General features: G+C 37.1%; 1 protein-coding gene across 1 annotated transcript in view; it reads left to right on the forward strand.

Moving 5' to 3' along the window:
- The first annotated feature begins 1,665 nt into the window (after positions 1 to 1,665).
- Positions 1,666 to 18,256, forward strand: part of MYBPC3 (myosin binding protein C3) — a 62,585-nt gene continuing 45,994 nt past the window's right edge. Inside the window, exons 1-7 of the mRNA XM_042790885.1 lie at positions 1,666 to 1,818; positions 10,915 to 11,181; positions 13,748 to 13,843; positions 14,109 to 14,195; positions 14,343 to 14,491; positions 15,467 to 15,584; positions 16,987 to 17,035. Of these exons, the coding sequence (XP_042646819.1) occupies positions 1,794 to 1,818; positions 10,915 to 11,181; positions 13,748 to 13,843; positions 14,109 to 14,195; positions 14,343 to 14,491; positions 15,467 to 15,584; positions 16,987 to 17,035 (791 nt within the window). The 5' untranslated portion in view covers positions 1,666 to 1,793. The remainder of the gene's footprint in view (positions 1,819 to 10,914; positions 11,182 to 13,747; positions 13,844 to 14,108; positions 14,196 to 14,342; positions 14,492 to 15,466; positions 15,585 to 16,986; positions 17,036 to 18,256) is intronic.

Consider the following 18,256-nt stretch of genomic DNA (forward strand, 5'->3'; position numbering starts at 1 on the left):
CAGTCTGTGGTATCTCTGTCTCCTGTGGCCTCTATTGTCTAAGGTTACAGGAAGACAACTCTTTTCCCAGTAGGGACCGGGATGCCGTTCCAGCAGTGTGCTGGGGATCAGCTCTAGAGAGAATAGGTAGCTAATGGCTGCTCTCCAGGAGGGAAAAATATTTAAGAAAGGAATAATGATCTTCACTAGTCAAGTGACAGATTTTTCATACTTTGGGGCCGAAGCTCTTTTAAAGAGATCAAGCCAAATCAAATAGCCATGATTTCCTGACTCCTGGTGAAATGTCTCAAGCACAGGATAGTAGGTCAAAACATATTATGCTAGCTTGTCCTCCACTAGAAACAGGGGCAATGGAAAATGTACATAGGTCACATCCTGCCTGCCCATCTTCCTCACTCATATGTAAAAAATTCATTCAGGGGAACGGGAGGAAGAATTTGGCCCAAAATCAAAAGAGGTAGCAGCAGTCATTCTTGCATGCTCACGTTTGTCCTATCAGTCTACCCAGAGAATCACATGTGAAGACAGACACAAAGTACAGTGGGCTGCATGTACATTCGTCTATTGTGAGCTTCCTGCCAAAAGCAGAAAACCTTTACATTGAAGTTTTTACAGACTAGTAAAACTGGATAACCAGAAAACCACAGGGGTTTTTTAAATTCTTTTTTTCAATACCGGTGGTAGCTATAATGTGCTAAATGCTTGGCCTACAGTGTTTCTCTGATAAAGGTCAAAACTCAAAATAAGACAGACAAAAGTGACAGGAAATGAATATACCACCAAGTCAATACAGGGACGATTGTCCACAGTTACTCTTTTGTCATATGCTAAATGTATGAATAAATAAGAAGCAATGACTGGAGCATGAAATGGAAGTACCAGAGTAATTTGCTAGTGAGATTTCCCCCAGACCTTTTAAGCAAAATTAACATTTCTAAACATATCAAATAGAACCTTGGAACTATTTTTTAAGTGGTTAAAAAAATTGAAAAAATAGAAAAAAATGGAAATGGAAGGTTTTTTTAATTTTTAAAATAGAAACAAAAAAAAAGACTTGCTAGTTTTTAAGAAATATATGCTGTGGATCATGTGGGTGGATGGTGAGGGAGCACTTAAACTATTTAAGTAGTGTCATGCTTTCTAGATGTGACTGCAAATGTCAGCAAAGTATAAATGTCCTGAATAAGAAAGTTCTTTCCTGAAGGTTCACATTTAGTTCTACAAAGGCAGTCTTCAGTAGAAGATTAAAAAAAAGAAACAAGAAAAAAGCTCTCTGAGGGGCTGTTCAGTTCTGAGCCAATTAGAACAATAACAGAGACTGAAATAGGGAGCAAGAATGCAAACAGATGCACGCTCAGAGAAAGTAGAGAACCAGCATACAGGGGGTGTAACTATCCACTCTAGTTTGCTGAATGTGCTATAAACATGACAGTGTAGGAATTCTTAATGCAATATATACGTGAAGCTGCCAAACGTAGTGTACGCATGTGCAACATCAGGTTGTGCTCTGGTTTTACCAACAGATCAGTGGTAGCCAGTCTTGAGTGGTTTGAGCTCTCTGCCTCCTGGAACTTAGCTATATTTATCCTGGCTGATGTAGCCTGTCAAGTGTGTCCTGCTGTTGATAAGGTGCCATAGTTGACAACAGTGGGGGATCAAGGGGGAGGAGCAGGATGGGGGCTTCCACCAAGTGTTTCTTTAGGGGGTCTCAAAAGCCCTGCAGTCTCATTCCTGTTTAGCTCAGACCCTGATTTCTAGATACAACTGGGAGCTTCATCAGAAACAAGGTGAAGATGCCAGAGCCTGTAAAGAAAACAGGTAAGGATCATAGCTGACAGACAAAACCTAAGAACAGCTTGACGGAAAAATATGAGTAGCTTTTTTGCACTAGAGAAATGAGATGCCTGGATGGAAAAAAAAATAGAGAGGAAAAAGCGACGATATTTTATGAAGTTATAAGTGTAAGAGATGTTGAGTGATCTTGCAAGGAAATCAGTAACTAGTTTGGCAACCCTCAGCCACAGAATTTTCTCAAGAGACTTTGGATGAGGAAAGAATAGAGGTAAAATGCATTTAATTCTCAGATTCTTTTATTTTCTCGCTTCCCTTCCCAGTCACCTTTAGGACTCTGAAAAAAGCTTGTAGTCTCTCTCTGGAGCAATTAGTCAATATAAACCTCTCCTGCTTTTGTTTTGGTGTTTTGGTTTTTTTTTTTTTCCTTCCCCTGATAATTTTGAGGAAGTGTTATCAGCAAACTTTGATGGTATTTTTTGTTAGTGAAATCTCTGTGAAAATTAAAGCAAATGGCACCTGGTTCAGAGCTTATTCTTTCTAATTCTTCCAGCTAGTGATATTAGAGCCCTAGGAAAAAAGATGACACTGTACTGTAAAGAACATATGTGTATTTCTTTTCACTCACACTCCTCCTTCCTTTCCCCTTGAACCAGAAGACAGCTCACCTTTATGAGCAAACCAAGGTCACAGAGCCCAATGCAAGTCCTGCCCCACTAGAAAAACATCAGGAAAAGATTTTGGATTTAGGAAAGTTCTAATTTAAAATTGAGAAATAAGGAATCACTTTGCAGCTGCCCACATAAGAAAGAGGGGAGGCTTAGGGTGGGGTGTACGGTGCAATGAATCTGTCTGAGAAGGAGGATGAGAGCCTGGGAAGCAGAGGTAAGGAGAGTTTAGCTTCAGGACACCTGTGTGTGGGTAGAGGAAGATGCCTCAGGAGCACTTTGTGTCCACAATTAAGTTTGGAACAAAAGTTGTCAAAAGCTGAAGTTACAGTTGTTTGAAAAGTATGCACGTATCCAATACACAGGGCTGGAGAAAATGGTACTAAATCTGGGATTCTTCACTTTCAGAGCTCTCATTTCTCTGATGCCAGTGCATACCCAGAATCACTGCTACTTGAATGTACAGCACAAGGTGCATGGGTTTTTAATAATGTGCAGTTTACAGAGTTAGTCAGTAATAGCTGTTGATATTTATTAATGTGGGCCTTTCTGCTTTGCAAAGGGCTGAACAGGCATCAGTCTCCTGTTAGGCTGGTCAATGGGAAAATCCCCTGTGGTCACCACAACAACAGAAGAACTTGTGAAGAAGAACTTCCATTTTGGCCAAAGTACTTGGAATCACTCACTGCCAGAGGCAGAGCACAAATCCAGCCCGTATCTCCCATTAAGAACTGCAAAGCACTAAAGCATGAATAATTCCAAAGATTCTTTATGTTCCTTCTATCTGATTACTATAAAGCAACAGTGGTGTCACCAATCCTTCAAGTTTATCACAACTATAATGTCATCTGGTGTTCTTAAAGCTGCATTTTCTGAAATAAGGTGGACATAGAATCATTTATATAAAAGAAGTATATACCAAACCTTGTAATTGAAGAGAAATCCTTGAAAATACAAGCTGTAAAGGTTCAGCAATTGCCCCAAAAATAAGACATTCATAATCATATTCTATTTTTAAAGTCACATGATTTTTGCGATTTATTGAAACGTCTAATGCTTGTAATTGATGATGTTGGCAAAAACAAATATGACAGAGTAGGCAAAAGTTGTCAGTATGATCACTTAGGCATTGTGATTTTTGATTTCTAATGGCTTAATTGCCTTTAAAATAACATTTTCAGTCTTTGTGGATGAGAGGCAACTTCTGTTTCTGAAGATTCCCACTTTTGCTACTGAATGGTGAAGAGAAATTATATTCTATTTTATTTCTCCAGAGAAATCTAACAGGTGTCTAACATCACTAGTCCTACACAGTTCTTATGAACAAACCAGCCCAAACACTGTGATTATTACAGCAGGGGGAGGAAAAGCTCTTATTACCCACTCTGACCAAGACAGAATCAGTCACATGCCCCATAACTCCTAGAGGGGATATTGTCATTCTCTCAAGAGACATTAATCCCTTTGGTTTTCTATTTCGTGTTGTTTATATAGTTCAAGCCATTTCAAGATGGGATAATGTTGAACATAATCTCAGGGGTGCTGAATAATCATCTAGCAATTCATACTTGGACAAATCATGATTTCTGCTTTTCACATACCATATAGTTAGAATACTGAAGAACCCTAAGAGATCTCTGGTCTATATTACTGAAATTTGGGCATCTAGTGTATAGGTAAAGGAAAATGCTTCATGAGAGAGAATGATCAGAGATATTCTGCCTATATCTGCTGGTTTATCAAACCTTTTAACATGTTAAAACAAAATAAAACAAAAACAACAAACCACAAAACCTAAAACAGCGAAGTAGATTTTGCAACAGACATTCTTTTACTTTAAACTAACTAAAATACTTCAGGGTAAGGTGCTTCCCTATTTATTTACAGAACACCAAAAGCACTGTCACAGCTTTCTAGAAAATCTATACCCTCCCCAAGAGCAACAGGATTTAGAAGACCTGTAGCAACTTAATGTCAGAGCAAACAACCAAACATTAAAAAGCATCCCTTTTTGCAGGGTTCTGTTGCAGAAACCTTATGTTCTTCTCCCTTTGATGTAAATATTTCATAGTTAATCTCTGTTTAAAGGCTCGCTTTTTAAAAAGTTTTGATTGCTTTTCTTTGTTGTAAAAATTCAGAAAGGTTAAAAAAACCCTAACCATTTCCCTAACAATATTTTGTGACAGTAAGAGGAAACAGCTGATCTTTTAAACACCAAATTTAGTAGATAAGTGGGACTTAATGGGAAACGTGTGCATTACTATATCTGGAAAAGGAGAAGTCTGGTATGACTTCTCTGAAAATCAGTCAATTTTTATTCTCGTATTTTATAGATTGAGGAGTCTAGATTTTGCAGTTCAGATTATGAAATTTTATCAAGAGTTTATAAATGACCTGGCTTGTAAGTACACAGAGGCTTTTTGCATTAATAATAATAATCAGTGTCACATAATGAAGAGCAGATTGTAGAATTTTAATCTGAATACAAGCTCATAATTTTACATTTGCAAGCACCTAGCACAGTAAAGTACTGCTCCATGATAATGAACTTCTGTCCACTACAGTAACTCAAAAATAAATAATAATAATGCATATAAATATATTTTCCTCTTTTGTAAATTAAGATTCAAAACAAGCTGAACGTTATTATCCCCATTTTACAGAAAGTATGATGCATGCATAGAGAAAGAGGTGATTCTGCTTAGTGAAACTATTCCTCGCCTGTTGCTCATGTTACAGGAATTTACAATCTCAGCTGCTGAAGTAGGCAAGGAATGATAAGATTGAGTAGTTCAATAGCTTTTGGATCACGGAATGATTAAGCTTGTAATTGTAAGAAGCCACTTAGGTCCTGGCTGAGGAATGTGCAGCATCTTTATATAGCTCCTCAGCAAGGAATTTACAAGCTCTGTTACTGAAGTCTGCTTAATCCACAGCTTGCCTTTTAACTCAATGGAAGAGCAAATGGTGTAAAAGGAAAGCTAGATGCCAAGTGTCAGTACTAAAGCAAAGGTAAATTTTCAACATGAAGACTTAACAAAGTAAGGAATTCCAAAAGCTAATACTACTTTTGTAATATTAATTAAATACATTTGCCAGACACATATTTTAATACCAAATACACAGAATGTGCAGTAAGATAACTCAGCTTTGTGGGAGAAAACCTGTGCTTATTTTTTCTAATTACACTCCTTACAGATTTCTGATGGAGCTTGTAGCATGTGCATTCAACCAGATATATTAGATTCTCCTGAAACATTTATAACTAGTTCTTCAGCATTCATTATTTGTGATATGTACATGCAGGAGAGGGAGATAAGCACTTAAGGAGAACGTGTGTTAGATAAGGCTTTCAAATGGTATTTCTGCCTTTCTGAAATAAAAACTGCTAAAGTCAGAACCACCACTCTAAAAAGCAGGATGAAATTTAAAAGCAAAACAAACAAACAAAAAAAAAACACCAAAAAAAAAAAAAAAACCCAAAGCCAAAACAAATCAAAAAACAACAAGAGAATGGTTCTCCTCTAGCACTCTAGCTAGTTAAAATCACTCTTGTGGTCAATCTTCCTCACTTTCATTTCACCTACTTTACACATACTTTGAAATTCAGTGATTTTAGGAAAAGGTTTTCACCCAATGCTTGTGATTCTTAACAAGCCAAATTATTTAGAGAATGGGGCTAGGAACTGAAATTATTCCTGTTATTTAAATGTTATTTTAATATACGTCTCATTTCAATTTTTTATTACAATAATCAAATTGGAATTTCTCGTCTAGCTTCTAATACTAATTTTTATTCTTATTAGGGATACAACAGTACTTAGTAGCTACTTACTAAGAATCTGATGCTGTACAAAGACAATAGAAAAGCAGTCTCCTTCTCAAAACACTTACAAAATAGAAGCCCAGTAAACAGATAGATAGTCCAACAGAAGAGCAAAGGAAATAATGATTAGTACAACAGATAGTGACCTGGGTAGTAGCTTAGCCATTTTCTAGGTTTTTGCACAGGAGAGCATGAAGAAGTTTGGAATCAGGATAGCAAATTAGGTTGATGGTGAATGTTAGATGATTGCTTCAAAGCAGATCAGAAAGTAAGGGAAAAAGCATGAAGGTGCTAGCATGAAGATTTGATAAATGGCAGCAGGAGGAAGGCAGAACACTAGTTTTAATATTTTATTTAGGTGAAAACTGAAAGAAATTGGTTTTGGAACTTAAATTATTTCATTCTAGTTTAATTTGGCCAAAACCAAATGTATTTTATATTTCTCCAGCCTCCTGATTGAAAGACTTATTAATAAATTATTATCAAAATGCAATCTGATTGTGGACCTCTAAACAGAGTTTTTTATTGCTAACTAATGAAGCTGTAACTCATGTAAGATGCAAAACTGCATGGCTGATGTGTACATCCTCAGGTGTTACAAGACTTTTAAAGGATGGATGCTGCATAAAAGTTCTGGTAGCAGCAGCATTAGCCACCAAAAAGTTTTCTGCAAGACTATTGCAGACCACACAGAGCCTGCTTCCTCTTCTGCCTGGGATAGAAATATGCTGGTTTACGTTACTCAGAAGTTCTATGAAGTTCTTTGCATTATGGAAGCTAGAAGTGATTAAGAAGGTCTGGGATTGGGAGAAGTGCTGAAAAATGGGTTAGTACCAAGTGGCTCCAACCTCATATTCCTTCACTAGCTCCACATCCCTCTTCTCTCTCCATAGCATTTCCAATTCCATCCCCACAAAACAAACACACATACAGAGTTCCTACTGCTCTCCTTCTCTTCAATAATCCTTGTCAGGAGCAGCACTGGTAACTCACGTGCATCTCTGCCCTTTCTTCAGAATTGCCATGGTATGTTAGTACTAATGTCACCTTTCTCTCCCTTTGTGCAAGGGGGGTTAGAATTTACTTGGAAGCAGAGAGTTAACAAAGTGGGCAGCAGAGGACATGGGCTACTTGATCATCAGGTGCCCCAGCCCGATGGCTCCTAAGTGTGTGTTTGACTGGAGTCTGGATAAACATGTGATAGCGCCTGAGATCTGCCAGTGCCTGACAGGCACAAGAGTGTAGGACTTTCCACAACATCACATGAGAGGTGTCACAGTCATTGGGTTTTCCACAGCCTGAGGGTGGTGGTCGTACCCAAGACTGTTTTGAGTATGGGATGGATATATGGAACTCAGAGGGGTGTATGTGGGTAGAAGCCAAATGTCAAAGTGTGAGAGACTGCCAAATAGGGAATGTGCTTCTGATAAAAGCAGGCAAAAGTGAGGCTCTCGGGGCAGGCAAAGAAGTTTTGAAAGGTGGTATTTAGGAAGATTCCTAATGAGGAAATAGCTAGATTAGACTGGTATAACTGCATGAGAAAAAAAATCTACTGGTGAACTTGGATTTCTATGTTACTTAAAGTAGCAGCCACAATGAAGGAGACCAGGAATCTCTCACTTTCTTCTGTTAAGCAGCCCATTTTTCCCCCAGAAGGAAAAAATATGGCATTCTCTTCACATACTTGTTCAGCAATCTCTCTTCTGCAGCTAGTTTCCTGTAAAACCTCCAGCCATACATTGCTACTTTTCCTTTGCAAATATGAACAGTAAAAGATGAAGAGGAATACAGATGGATAGAGAGAGATGTTACTCTAGGAACTGTCACCCACTGACTGAATCTCAAGTGCAGGGAAAATGTCCCCTAGAGTCTCCTTTACCTGTGAAAAAGTGAGTTTTCAACAACTGTTCTTGCAGGCCTTTATTCTCATGGGAGATTCTGGGCTTTCCCAATTTTATGCTTTAGTGGAAGTATTCACAATCATTTTAAGTTGGAACTGAAATGAGTCTTTTGGCAGGAAAGGAGAGGGAGGGGAAAAAAAAAAAAAAAAAAGAGACAAGGAGACTTACTTGTAAACTTCTACATATGTATTTAGATTTCCCAAAAGTCAGAAATATTATGTGGTGGTGGAAATTTCTCACTGTGCATGTAGTTCTGGCCAACAATCTGTTTTTGTTGAGTCATCTAAAGTAAATGTAAGAAACCTAATCACTTTGTAGGGTGTGCAGCAGATCAGAGTTATTTCCAAGTATGCATGTCTTGAAACCCTGCCATCCGTAGGCTGGAACCTTTACAGGCCACATCGCTGTTAAGTAATTAATATATTTATAGATTCTTTTGCACTTAAATAGAAGAGTGATGATGATAGCACTCACAGACAAAGCCATGCCTCTTGGCTGTTTTATCTCTAATGTCACAGGGAGAGGAGCAGGATAGAAGGTATTTCAGGAGTGGGTTCCAGAACTGACCTGGCTCCCCTCTATACAGTAGCCTGAACACCTTTACATGTCTTTTCAATTCTGCACTTCAAACCTGCTGTCTGTAACAACTCTTCTACAATTATTCATGATGCACTGCATCAAGCTATACCCTGCTTTTTGGTTTACTGAAGTGCAATACTATATCAAAAGATGTGCAACTGATAACAGGCATTAGAGTTTATGCTACAGTATGGAGCTCTATGTTCTACACAGTACTGTATTCTGTTTAACAAAAATTACACCACTTTCAGGTCTGAGGTTAGAAAAAAACCCTCAAATAAAAGCGTGCAGGAGACATTCTGCTCCCAGAGAAAATTTCACACACTTATATATAACACAGAAGAAAATCATGTAGAAGAATACAACAGCAGCTTAGTCAAGGCTACCATAGGCTCAGTGCAAACCAAAACTGTTTTTTCATCAAATATACGAAATGTGAGGAAAAAAGAAAAAAAAAATTAGTTTTTTTAGGCAACAAAGATAGGCAAAATACAATACATACTAAATTCTAAAAGTATTTGTAGTTGATAGTTTACTTGACATTTAAGCAGCTTTGAATCCTTTGCAAAACAAAGCAAGAAACATTACCTGTATTATGACTGAAGCCCAAAGGCCATCAGGTGAAATCTTTGCAGATGTAACTTCACTGAGGTCAATTAATTTTTGCAGTCTGAGGACATGCTAGAGGAATGGAGATTTTGCGCAATGAACAGATGGTATTATTAGTAATATAGCATTTATGCTAAATTACCTGTTTGAACATGAGTATAAACTATTTCTTTTAAAACATTTCTATGCCATGTTGCCTTCATTTTTATACAGCAGAATCAAAAATTTAAAGCTAATTATAACCATTTTTGTCGTGTTTGGAAGAGTTCTTATTGCTTCCCAAGTAGGAGAGCCATAGACAATTTGCCACAGAGGTGACACATAATTCCAAATGATGAAATTACTAATATTTTATAAAAGCATTGTTATGCAGGGTAAGTCAATAAAAAGGTGACACAATGATGCACAGAAAACATTCAGTGTATGAATCAGAATGTTAATTACTGCTAATTTTTTACATGAACATAGTTCATGGCAATTAGCAAAAAGATAACAGGTTTCATTGAAACTAAAACATGAGCATAAAATTAAAATCTCGATTCAAAATGAAGTTGAAGAAATCTAGATAAATAAATCATGGTAAATAAATTAGTAAAATAAGTTACCTTGTTAAAATCTTATCTTGAGAAAGATTAGGAGACTCATGGACCAAAATCACAATATGTTGCTGGCTTTCCAAATTCCTATCTGTTGTGCTACTTTGATTACATATGAACTAAACATCATTTTGTTTATGCATGTTCATCCCATATATTAATAATTTTATTAATTCTTATTATAAACATTATAAGTACTTCTTGACACAGAGAGGAAATATTTTGAACCTCCTTGTAATTAATTAGAAAACTAGTTGGTGTAGAGTCCTACGTAGGCAAGGACTTTAATTTTTAATGCTGAACAAAACATTTGAATGCAAACAACAGTTTATATTGTTTTAACTGGGATAAAATTACAAGGGCCATCATAGGAATGTGCATCCTTTTCCACTAAAGTCTTGATCAGTGAAAACCAAAGGACTAAAGATGAACCATTCATTCACTGTCATATATTAGGACACAGGTTACTGCACAAACTGCAATTTTGTGGGAGGAACATATCCTGATCCTGTTTAACAACTGTATTAAGCAACTGTTAGGACAGAATTAATATTTCTAAATAAACTTCATGGCAAATTAACATAGAGAGCTTGGTATGTAAGAATACATATCATATCATCTTGCAACAGATCAAAACAATCCCTTATGAAAAATCAGAGCTCATTATGGGGAAAAGAAAGAGGAAGATGGACAGTGAGATGAGTTTGCTACCCATTCCATTTTATTTCATGACAATATGGAGAAGATAAGACATCTCAGTCAGAGACAGAACTCGATAAACACAAAGACAATTCCACAACTTCTTTGTGGAAAGTGTTGTAATTTATATCTTGAATGGGCAGATGGGAGAGAAAGGAGACAGCTGTTGTGGCTGCAACAGCTGACTACACCAGATATGCCACAATTGCAAAACAGATTTTAGTGAGCCCTCTCTCTCTTTTTAGTTTCTGCATTTACCAAGAAACCAAAGACAACAGAGGTGACAGCCAGAAGCACAGCTGTGTTCGAAGCAGAGACAGAAAAAGCCGGCATCAAGGTGAAGTGGCAGCGAGCTGGCACAGAAATTACTGAAAGTGAGAAATATGTCATCAAGGCAGAAGGAAACAAGCATTCACTGACAATCAATAATGTAGGAAAAGAAGATGATGTGACATATGCTGTGATAGCTGGAAGTTCCAAGGTCAAATTTGAACTCAAGGTCAAGGAACCAGGTACAGCATTTCCTAAGTAATTCTAATTTCATCAGTATTTCCAGTCACACATGCAAACTTCATGAATGAGCTCCATGGAAATTAGCCTAACTTAACACTGTAAAATTTCTCTAGCAGCAATGTATCTGTTTTGCACAGTTATTTCAAGCTACTCATTAATATTAAGGTGAGGAATACATTTCCTGTGGCTAAGGCACCCATTTCCAGATGTCAGAAGTCCACACTGGATACCAAAGAGGAAATCTCAATGTACATCTTCAGAATTCTCTGTGAGGCTTTTCAACTTAACTGTTGAAAACAAAGGCAAAGCTAGTCTAACCTAACCTGATCGGAATTAAGATGCTTGCATCTTAGGCCTGGTATTTTATTTTTAACTTATTGTTTTATTTAAATACAAAATTGTAACAATCAACAACAAATTTAGAAGTTATGCTGTAATATTTTTAGGAGGTCATACAATCCCCAAAACTGTCCCAAAATCATCTGCTAATAAAAATACATATTTCAGGAAGGACTTGAATACAAAGAGTAACCTTTGTATTATTTCTGTATCACCTATTGTTACTACCTTTGCATGCATAAAAGGATCAGTTAGATGAGAAATTGAGAAACTTGCCCAGGTTTTTCCTGGGAAAAACTATAGAGCCAAATTCTCTGAAATTTTCTCGTTAAAAATGTCTGAAGATGCCGAGGATAGATGAAATCACTGATTTTTTTAAATATTTTGACCTTGTCAATCCCCCTTTTCCAGTCCAAAATGGTCCCTATTTACCACTTCTGGTATTTTAATTTTCCCTTTTTATTTTGGTGAAAAGCCTTCAACTCAGACTGTTTATATCACCACCTCTCCTTTGCTATCACTGTTTATTCTAGCAACATTATGGTAGTGAGAGCCTCTGCTCAGCTGAAAAGATACTGGTGAATATTTAACAGGAGACAAGACATCCTGTTCCAGATGAAAAGACAGTGCATGACAGGTTACAAGGAAGGGGAAATCCTAGTATGGATTAGGACAATTTAGCAGCTATCAGAGCATATAAAAGTATGATCCTGCTGACTACCTGAAAGCAAACAGTTACATATTATACTAGTTTTATCTTCCTCATTGTCTTTCAGATCAGTTGCAGGTAGAGCCTAATACAGGCAGACAGACTACAAATAACAGAGTTAGTGAATTTGGAAGTGTAGTCATTACCTAAAAGCAATACAACTATGACAAGCACACACTGGTGATGGAGACGTCAGGGCCAAAGGAGAGATAATTTTCCTGGATACATTATATATTGATGCTTCAAAATAAGCCTTTTCTAAATAGCTACACATCCAAGACATGGGAGTATCTACACTACATTAGTTAGAATAAGGTTTAGTTATTTCCAGTAAAAATTTACTTGAAATTTATTTGGACAAGATCCAGTGGGATACCTTCTAATAATAAAAGTGGTAGAATTTGATACTTAAGTATCAAAATAATACCAATTATTTTGGTACACACTGTTTTCTTTCAAGACACAAATACAGTTTAGGATAAAAGACATATTTTCTGAGAGTGGGGTTGACTCATGTTCCTACATTCACAGATACTGTCTTGTTTTTCAAACCTTACTAAGATTTGATTGTTAAAGAGTAACTGGATTACCCATTATTATTTTCACAAACAATAACCATTTCAGCTCTTCATTATCAAAAACATGGAACCCTAACCTGCCCAGACACAACCACCTCCCTTTGTGACAGAGGAGCCACTCAAATTAGTCATCACATGGCACAACAGGGCCAGAAATCTCTGGTGGAAAAGACATTGCAAATAGCTGGGAAACCACATGTGGGACTTGTATGAGAGGTAGGCAAGGCCCTTTGGAAGTGGCTCCACTACCTATGGAAAAAAAATAAATCCTTCTGCAACTGATCTGTTTCAAGAAATTCTACCTCCCTCCATCTGCCCCAGTTGCTCACTCCTACTCCTTTTTCATACATTTCTATCTTCTCCATTGTGCCAAATGCATTTGCCTGAATTTGTTTCTGAGGTCATGGTTTAACTGAGAGGCCATAAACCTTCATGAGCCAGGGGAAGAAATGATAGACAGATTTTTAAAATACTTCTTTCATACTGATTTCTAGCAGTGTCTAGAGCTTTTCCCAAGCTGCACACGGCAATAGTATTTGGAACATTACATTCCAACAGCAGTTAAACAAAATCTCACAAGTAAGCAAACTGTTTACAAAAACAATAATTACATAGTTTTTCATTACCTTTTCTATTTAGACCACTGAAGTTAACATCAAATAATAGTGTTATTCTTCAGCTGACAAGTTTCTACACATCAAGACTACAGAATTTTAAAACCCAGGCATCAGTTCTTTCCAAGCTCAGCAAAAGAGCAAACCTCATCATCCAGCTTCAGTAGACCCCTTTTCCTTACAGCACATCCTCTAAGTTCTAGAAAACCACAGCTAATTTCTCTGCATTTTGTAACATATATTAAAAGCTGTTCTTTTGCAAAATTTCCTCAGAAAGGAAGTAGAAATATGGCTTTCTCTAATCTCGGTTTATGTTCATTTCCAGAAAAGAGTGAGACAGTCACTCCTGCTGAAGCTGCTCCAGCCCCAGCTGCCTCAGAGTCACCTGCTCCACCAGTAGAAAGCAGCCAAAACACAGAAGGTAATAAAGAATTAACACTGTGATTAAGCCTGGCTCATTAACAGAAGGGAAGAACAGGAACAGGGAATCCCTAGAGTCAGTGAGGTAGAGACAGTAGCTGAAAACAGACCACTAGTGATGAGTGATGGGAAATAAAGAATAAGGAATCTCAGAGACAGAAGAAAGATACTGAGATATTTTGAAATGACTTCACAAATTCACTATACAGACTGTAACAGAAGCTGGTGCAGAAAATTCTAACTGGTGATCTGGATGTTTCTTTCAGTTGCACCTGCTGGGACTCAACCAGAAGAGCCTCTGGACCCTATTGGCCTCTTTGTGACACGACCCCAGGATGGAGAAGTTACTGTTGGTGAGTACAAAATGCGAGCCAAGTGATCTTTGCAAACTGTACCTGTTGCTTGACTATTTAGCTCTCCATGTACAGGATAACAGCAGTGATAGAACTGATAAATTAAACACTATTCCTAATCTTATTTTAACCTACTTTCCTTACAAGGTGGAAACATCACATTCACTGCCAAAGTGGCAGGTGAGAGCCTGCTGAAGAAACCATCAGTGAAATGGTTCAAAGGAAAGTGGATGGATTTGGGAAGCAAAGTGGGGAAACATCTCCAGCTACATGACAATTATGATCGAAATAAAAAGGTACAATTGGCAGAGTAAGATTCTCAGTCTTCTAGATACTAATATTTAATCTGGAGAAAATATAAACTAATGTAGGAATATTTTGATATTAAGGTACCCGAAGCTACACACAATGCTATAATTATGCACAGAAGTCTATGTTTTGACCATGCAGACAAGAGACAGGCACTACATACAAACTCTTGCGTACCTTATCTATGATGAAATGAGAAAATGTCTGGAGGAATAGGGGAACAGTTTTGCACCAGATAGCACAGTATTCCCTCCATCTTCTGCTCAAGTAATAGATACTCATTATATTTAAGAGAAAACAACAAATCAGACAGATATTGAAGTATGGTCTATCTTGGGTTTAACAGATCAACCACTCAGCTGTTAGTGTTGGAATTTATTGTTCTCTTGCACTGTCTAGACTACTTTAAATAGCTGACTAAGACCAATTTTTTACCACAAATGCATTCAAAGCTACACAAACAGGAATACACAGTCTGTACCATGACTTCTCATGCTGCGTGGTATGTGAAACACTACCACCCTCTCCTCGAGGGAACAGAACAGACTTGCTCACATTACCCACTCCTTTTGTGGAATTTTTAAACATATTGTATTCATTCTGGCTGTATTTGTTGAATGAAAGTTCTATTCCCGTTTCCAATGCACATGCACTTAGTGTATATGATGACTGCACACACCACTACACCAGCACAGTTTGCTAATACAACACTGTATCCTCTGAAAGACTTGTACTAATACTCTAAAGAGTAAAGCTAATGCTGTTCCTATAGAATTGGGGGGATAGATGTAAATTTTATGACAGTAATGTTACGTGCTCAGGAGATTCTTAATTCTAAAAGAACATAGTGGTGTATTTCATCCCTTGTCTATTTGTCTCCATGTCTTAATATGCTGCATTTGCTCCCTATTTCATCATTTAATTTTCTAACTTATGAATCGTATCATTGGTGTCTGTTCTAGGTGTACATCTTTGAAATGGAAATCATAGAAGCAAACATGACTTTTGCAGGAGGGTACAGATGTGAGGTGTCTACCAAGGACAAGTTTGATAGTTCTAATTTCAACCTGACAGTCAATGGTAAGATGAATTCCTGCCACCTTGTTCCTTTCTTTATTATTTTTTTCTTCCTGTATGACCACCAACAATTACTTCTAGTACCTAGTGGCTAGTAGACAAGCATAGATCTGAAATATAGACCTGAAGAGCTACAGGTAGACTCAGAGAGGCCCACAGAGGAGGATTGGGATGGGTTGGCAGAGATATAGAGAATTGGAAGTAACTCTTGGATGTCACTCAAGTCAGACCTGTGATGCTCTGGAAGAAAGCGCAGAGAAACATGCAAATCAGCCCAACTTTTCTCTGGCTTTATTCTGATTTCAGATTCATTCCTTCATGATATTTAACTCCACTAGAATAAAAGAAAAGTCCATTCTCACTTTAGTAAAAGTTCAGTACTAAAAACGGATACTTGAAAAGAAAAGAAAGGGTGGAAATTCAAAGATTTAGACATGTGACACCAATTCCTTTCTTCCTGATAAATTCAAGTCATGCAGAAGCACCTTGGGATATAAAATTGCTTTAAGATCAGACGACTAATTTTACAAAATAGATGGTGCCACCCTCACAACTGCTGTAATGGAACACTTATCAGCAATTGGAAAGGAAGCACATTTTAACATCAATTTCCCCCTAGTGTGGAAGAGTTTAGATAAAACAGCATAAGCATGGACCACCTGAAAGAGCTGAACGTTTGGACCATTTCCCTTTTCAGTGATTGTGTTGAAGGGACTGCAACATTAATTTGCGTCCAGCAACCAATGAGCCTAAGATGCAAAGACAAAAGTTTATTTAAGGTACTCAATCCACGGTGTTAGTTTTTGACGTTTTGCCAGGTGGCTGTAGGACTCATATGACCTAGGAGCTGTGACTGGGAACAGTTTTTCTCCCAGTAGTAGCAGTACACCTACTCATCCCAAGAGAAGCTTAGAACAGAGTAGTAAAGTTCTCTCTATGCAACATCCTTGATGGAGTTTCTGTACATCTCTATATATTTCCAAGAATTTACCTTTGCTTTCAGAGGGTGAATTACAATTTATTAGTAGTAGTGATATTCAGTTGATATCCAGTGATTTTCTCACTGGGGTTTAAATACCCTGTGAAGCCAGTATTGAAACTAAAATTCACCAGCAGGAGAATTGACAAACAAGAGATAAGATAGTTTGTCATGCCGCAGGTAATTAAGAAGCATGAGACAGAATTAAGTGGTACACAAAACACTGAATGTTGAAAGCTAGTTAGTGAAGGCTGCATGTTTAAAGATGATGCTTCAATCTTTCAATACGTAATCGATCACAATTTACAAAATAAGAACTTTAGAAAAAAAAATGTCTGCAAAGAAAAAGCTTTAAAAATAGCACTGTATTTTTGCATTATTTTGACTTGCTCCCCCATTCTTGTTTTTCACTTCTTGTCACATCAGAAGCACCAATAAGTGGAGACCTGGATATTCGTGCTGCCTTCCGACGCATGTGAGTATGTACAGTAGAAACTTATATAGATCAGATTATACGTCCATGTGGAATTCATTACTTTCCTAGACAAAACTATCTAAAAGCAAAACTGCTGTACAAACAAGCACAAAGACAGGGATGTCTACTAAGAAAATATTTCTACTATTAAAATACTATATAACTCCTAGAAATCATCTAAGAGTTTAGACTTTGTAGTAGCATTAGAATCATGCTTGTCTTCAATTATACAATTGATAATGTGTGTAATTCTCCCAACAACTTTAGCACTTTTTTTCCAGACCTGTAAAGAGCACTCCAGATGTAGCCAATAGAGAAGGAAAAGACTCTTTAGTGCCTACTCTTTGTTTGGTCTGGCTTGAGGAACTACATGTACCTTAATACAAACGTTTACTAAGCAAAGAAGTGGAGTTTGATGTGAGCTCTGTAAGCAGCATATTACTGATAACAAGACAAGTATTTTGACTGTATTTGTTTTCATATTCTATATTAACTGAATGAAGACGATACTGTAAGTGTCTGTAAAAACTCAGATCTACGTAGATCTCAGATATTAAAGACTGCAAGTTATTGCACTGGTGTTGAAAAGGCTATTTTCCCCACTTCTGTAATACTGTCTGAATTGATATATAACTTAATGGAAAAATGTTCCCTTTTATTAGTAACTTTCGCAAAATTGGTTGTTTTATTTTTTTTATTTAGACATTAAAAACGTGTTTCTTCACTGTTAAGTATTTCTCCTGTCTTTGTGTAATTCAGTTTCTGATTTAGGTTTTATATATTTTTGCAAAGTTACTAGACCAAGAATCTTCCAACAGACATTTTTCTCTAACACAGGACACAAATCATCTGTGGTATCTTCTCGAGTTTTTCCTTATAAGTGCTATTTTTATATGAAGATCTTTTTTTTGTTAACATTCTATCACAAAGAACTCAATAAGGCTTGCAGAATTTATCTACAGTCAAATCCATCTATAGGTAGCTGACCAGCCTTCCTGTGATTCCTGTTAAACAGAGGACAGTCAGTGTATAGCTGCATTTTGTTATTTCACTACAGTGAAATCAGGCTTCAAGAGTTTATCTTCTTGCTAGCACAATTAAAAGAATTTAGAATCAGTTCAGAGTAAGCGCAGTGTGAGCAGCTTCAGGCTGTTCAGATTTTCAGTTTCTTCTGTAAGAACGGAGCCAAATTTTGAACTGAACTGTTTAAATCTGAAGCTT

The sequence above is a fragment of the Tyto alba genome, unplaced genomic scaffold (genome assembly GCF_018691265.1).
Source record: "Tyto alba isolate M040663 unplaced genomic scaffold, T.alba_DEE_v4.0 Super-Scaffold_18, whole genome shotgun sequence".
In the NCBI taxonomy this organism is placed as follows: Eukaryota; Metazoa; Chordata; class Aves; order Strigiformes; family Tytonidae; genus Tyto; species Tyto alba.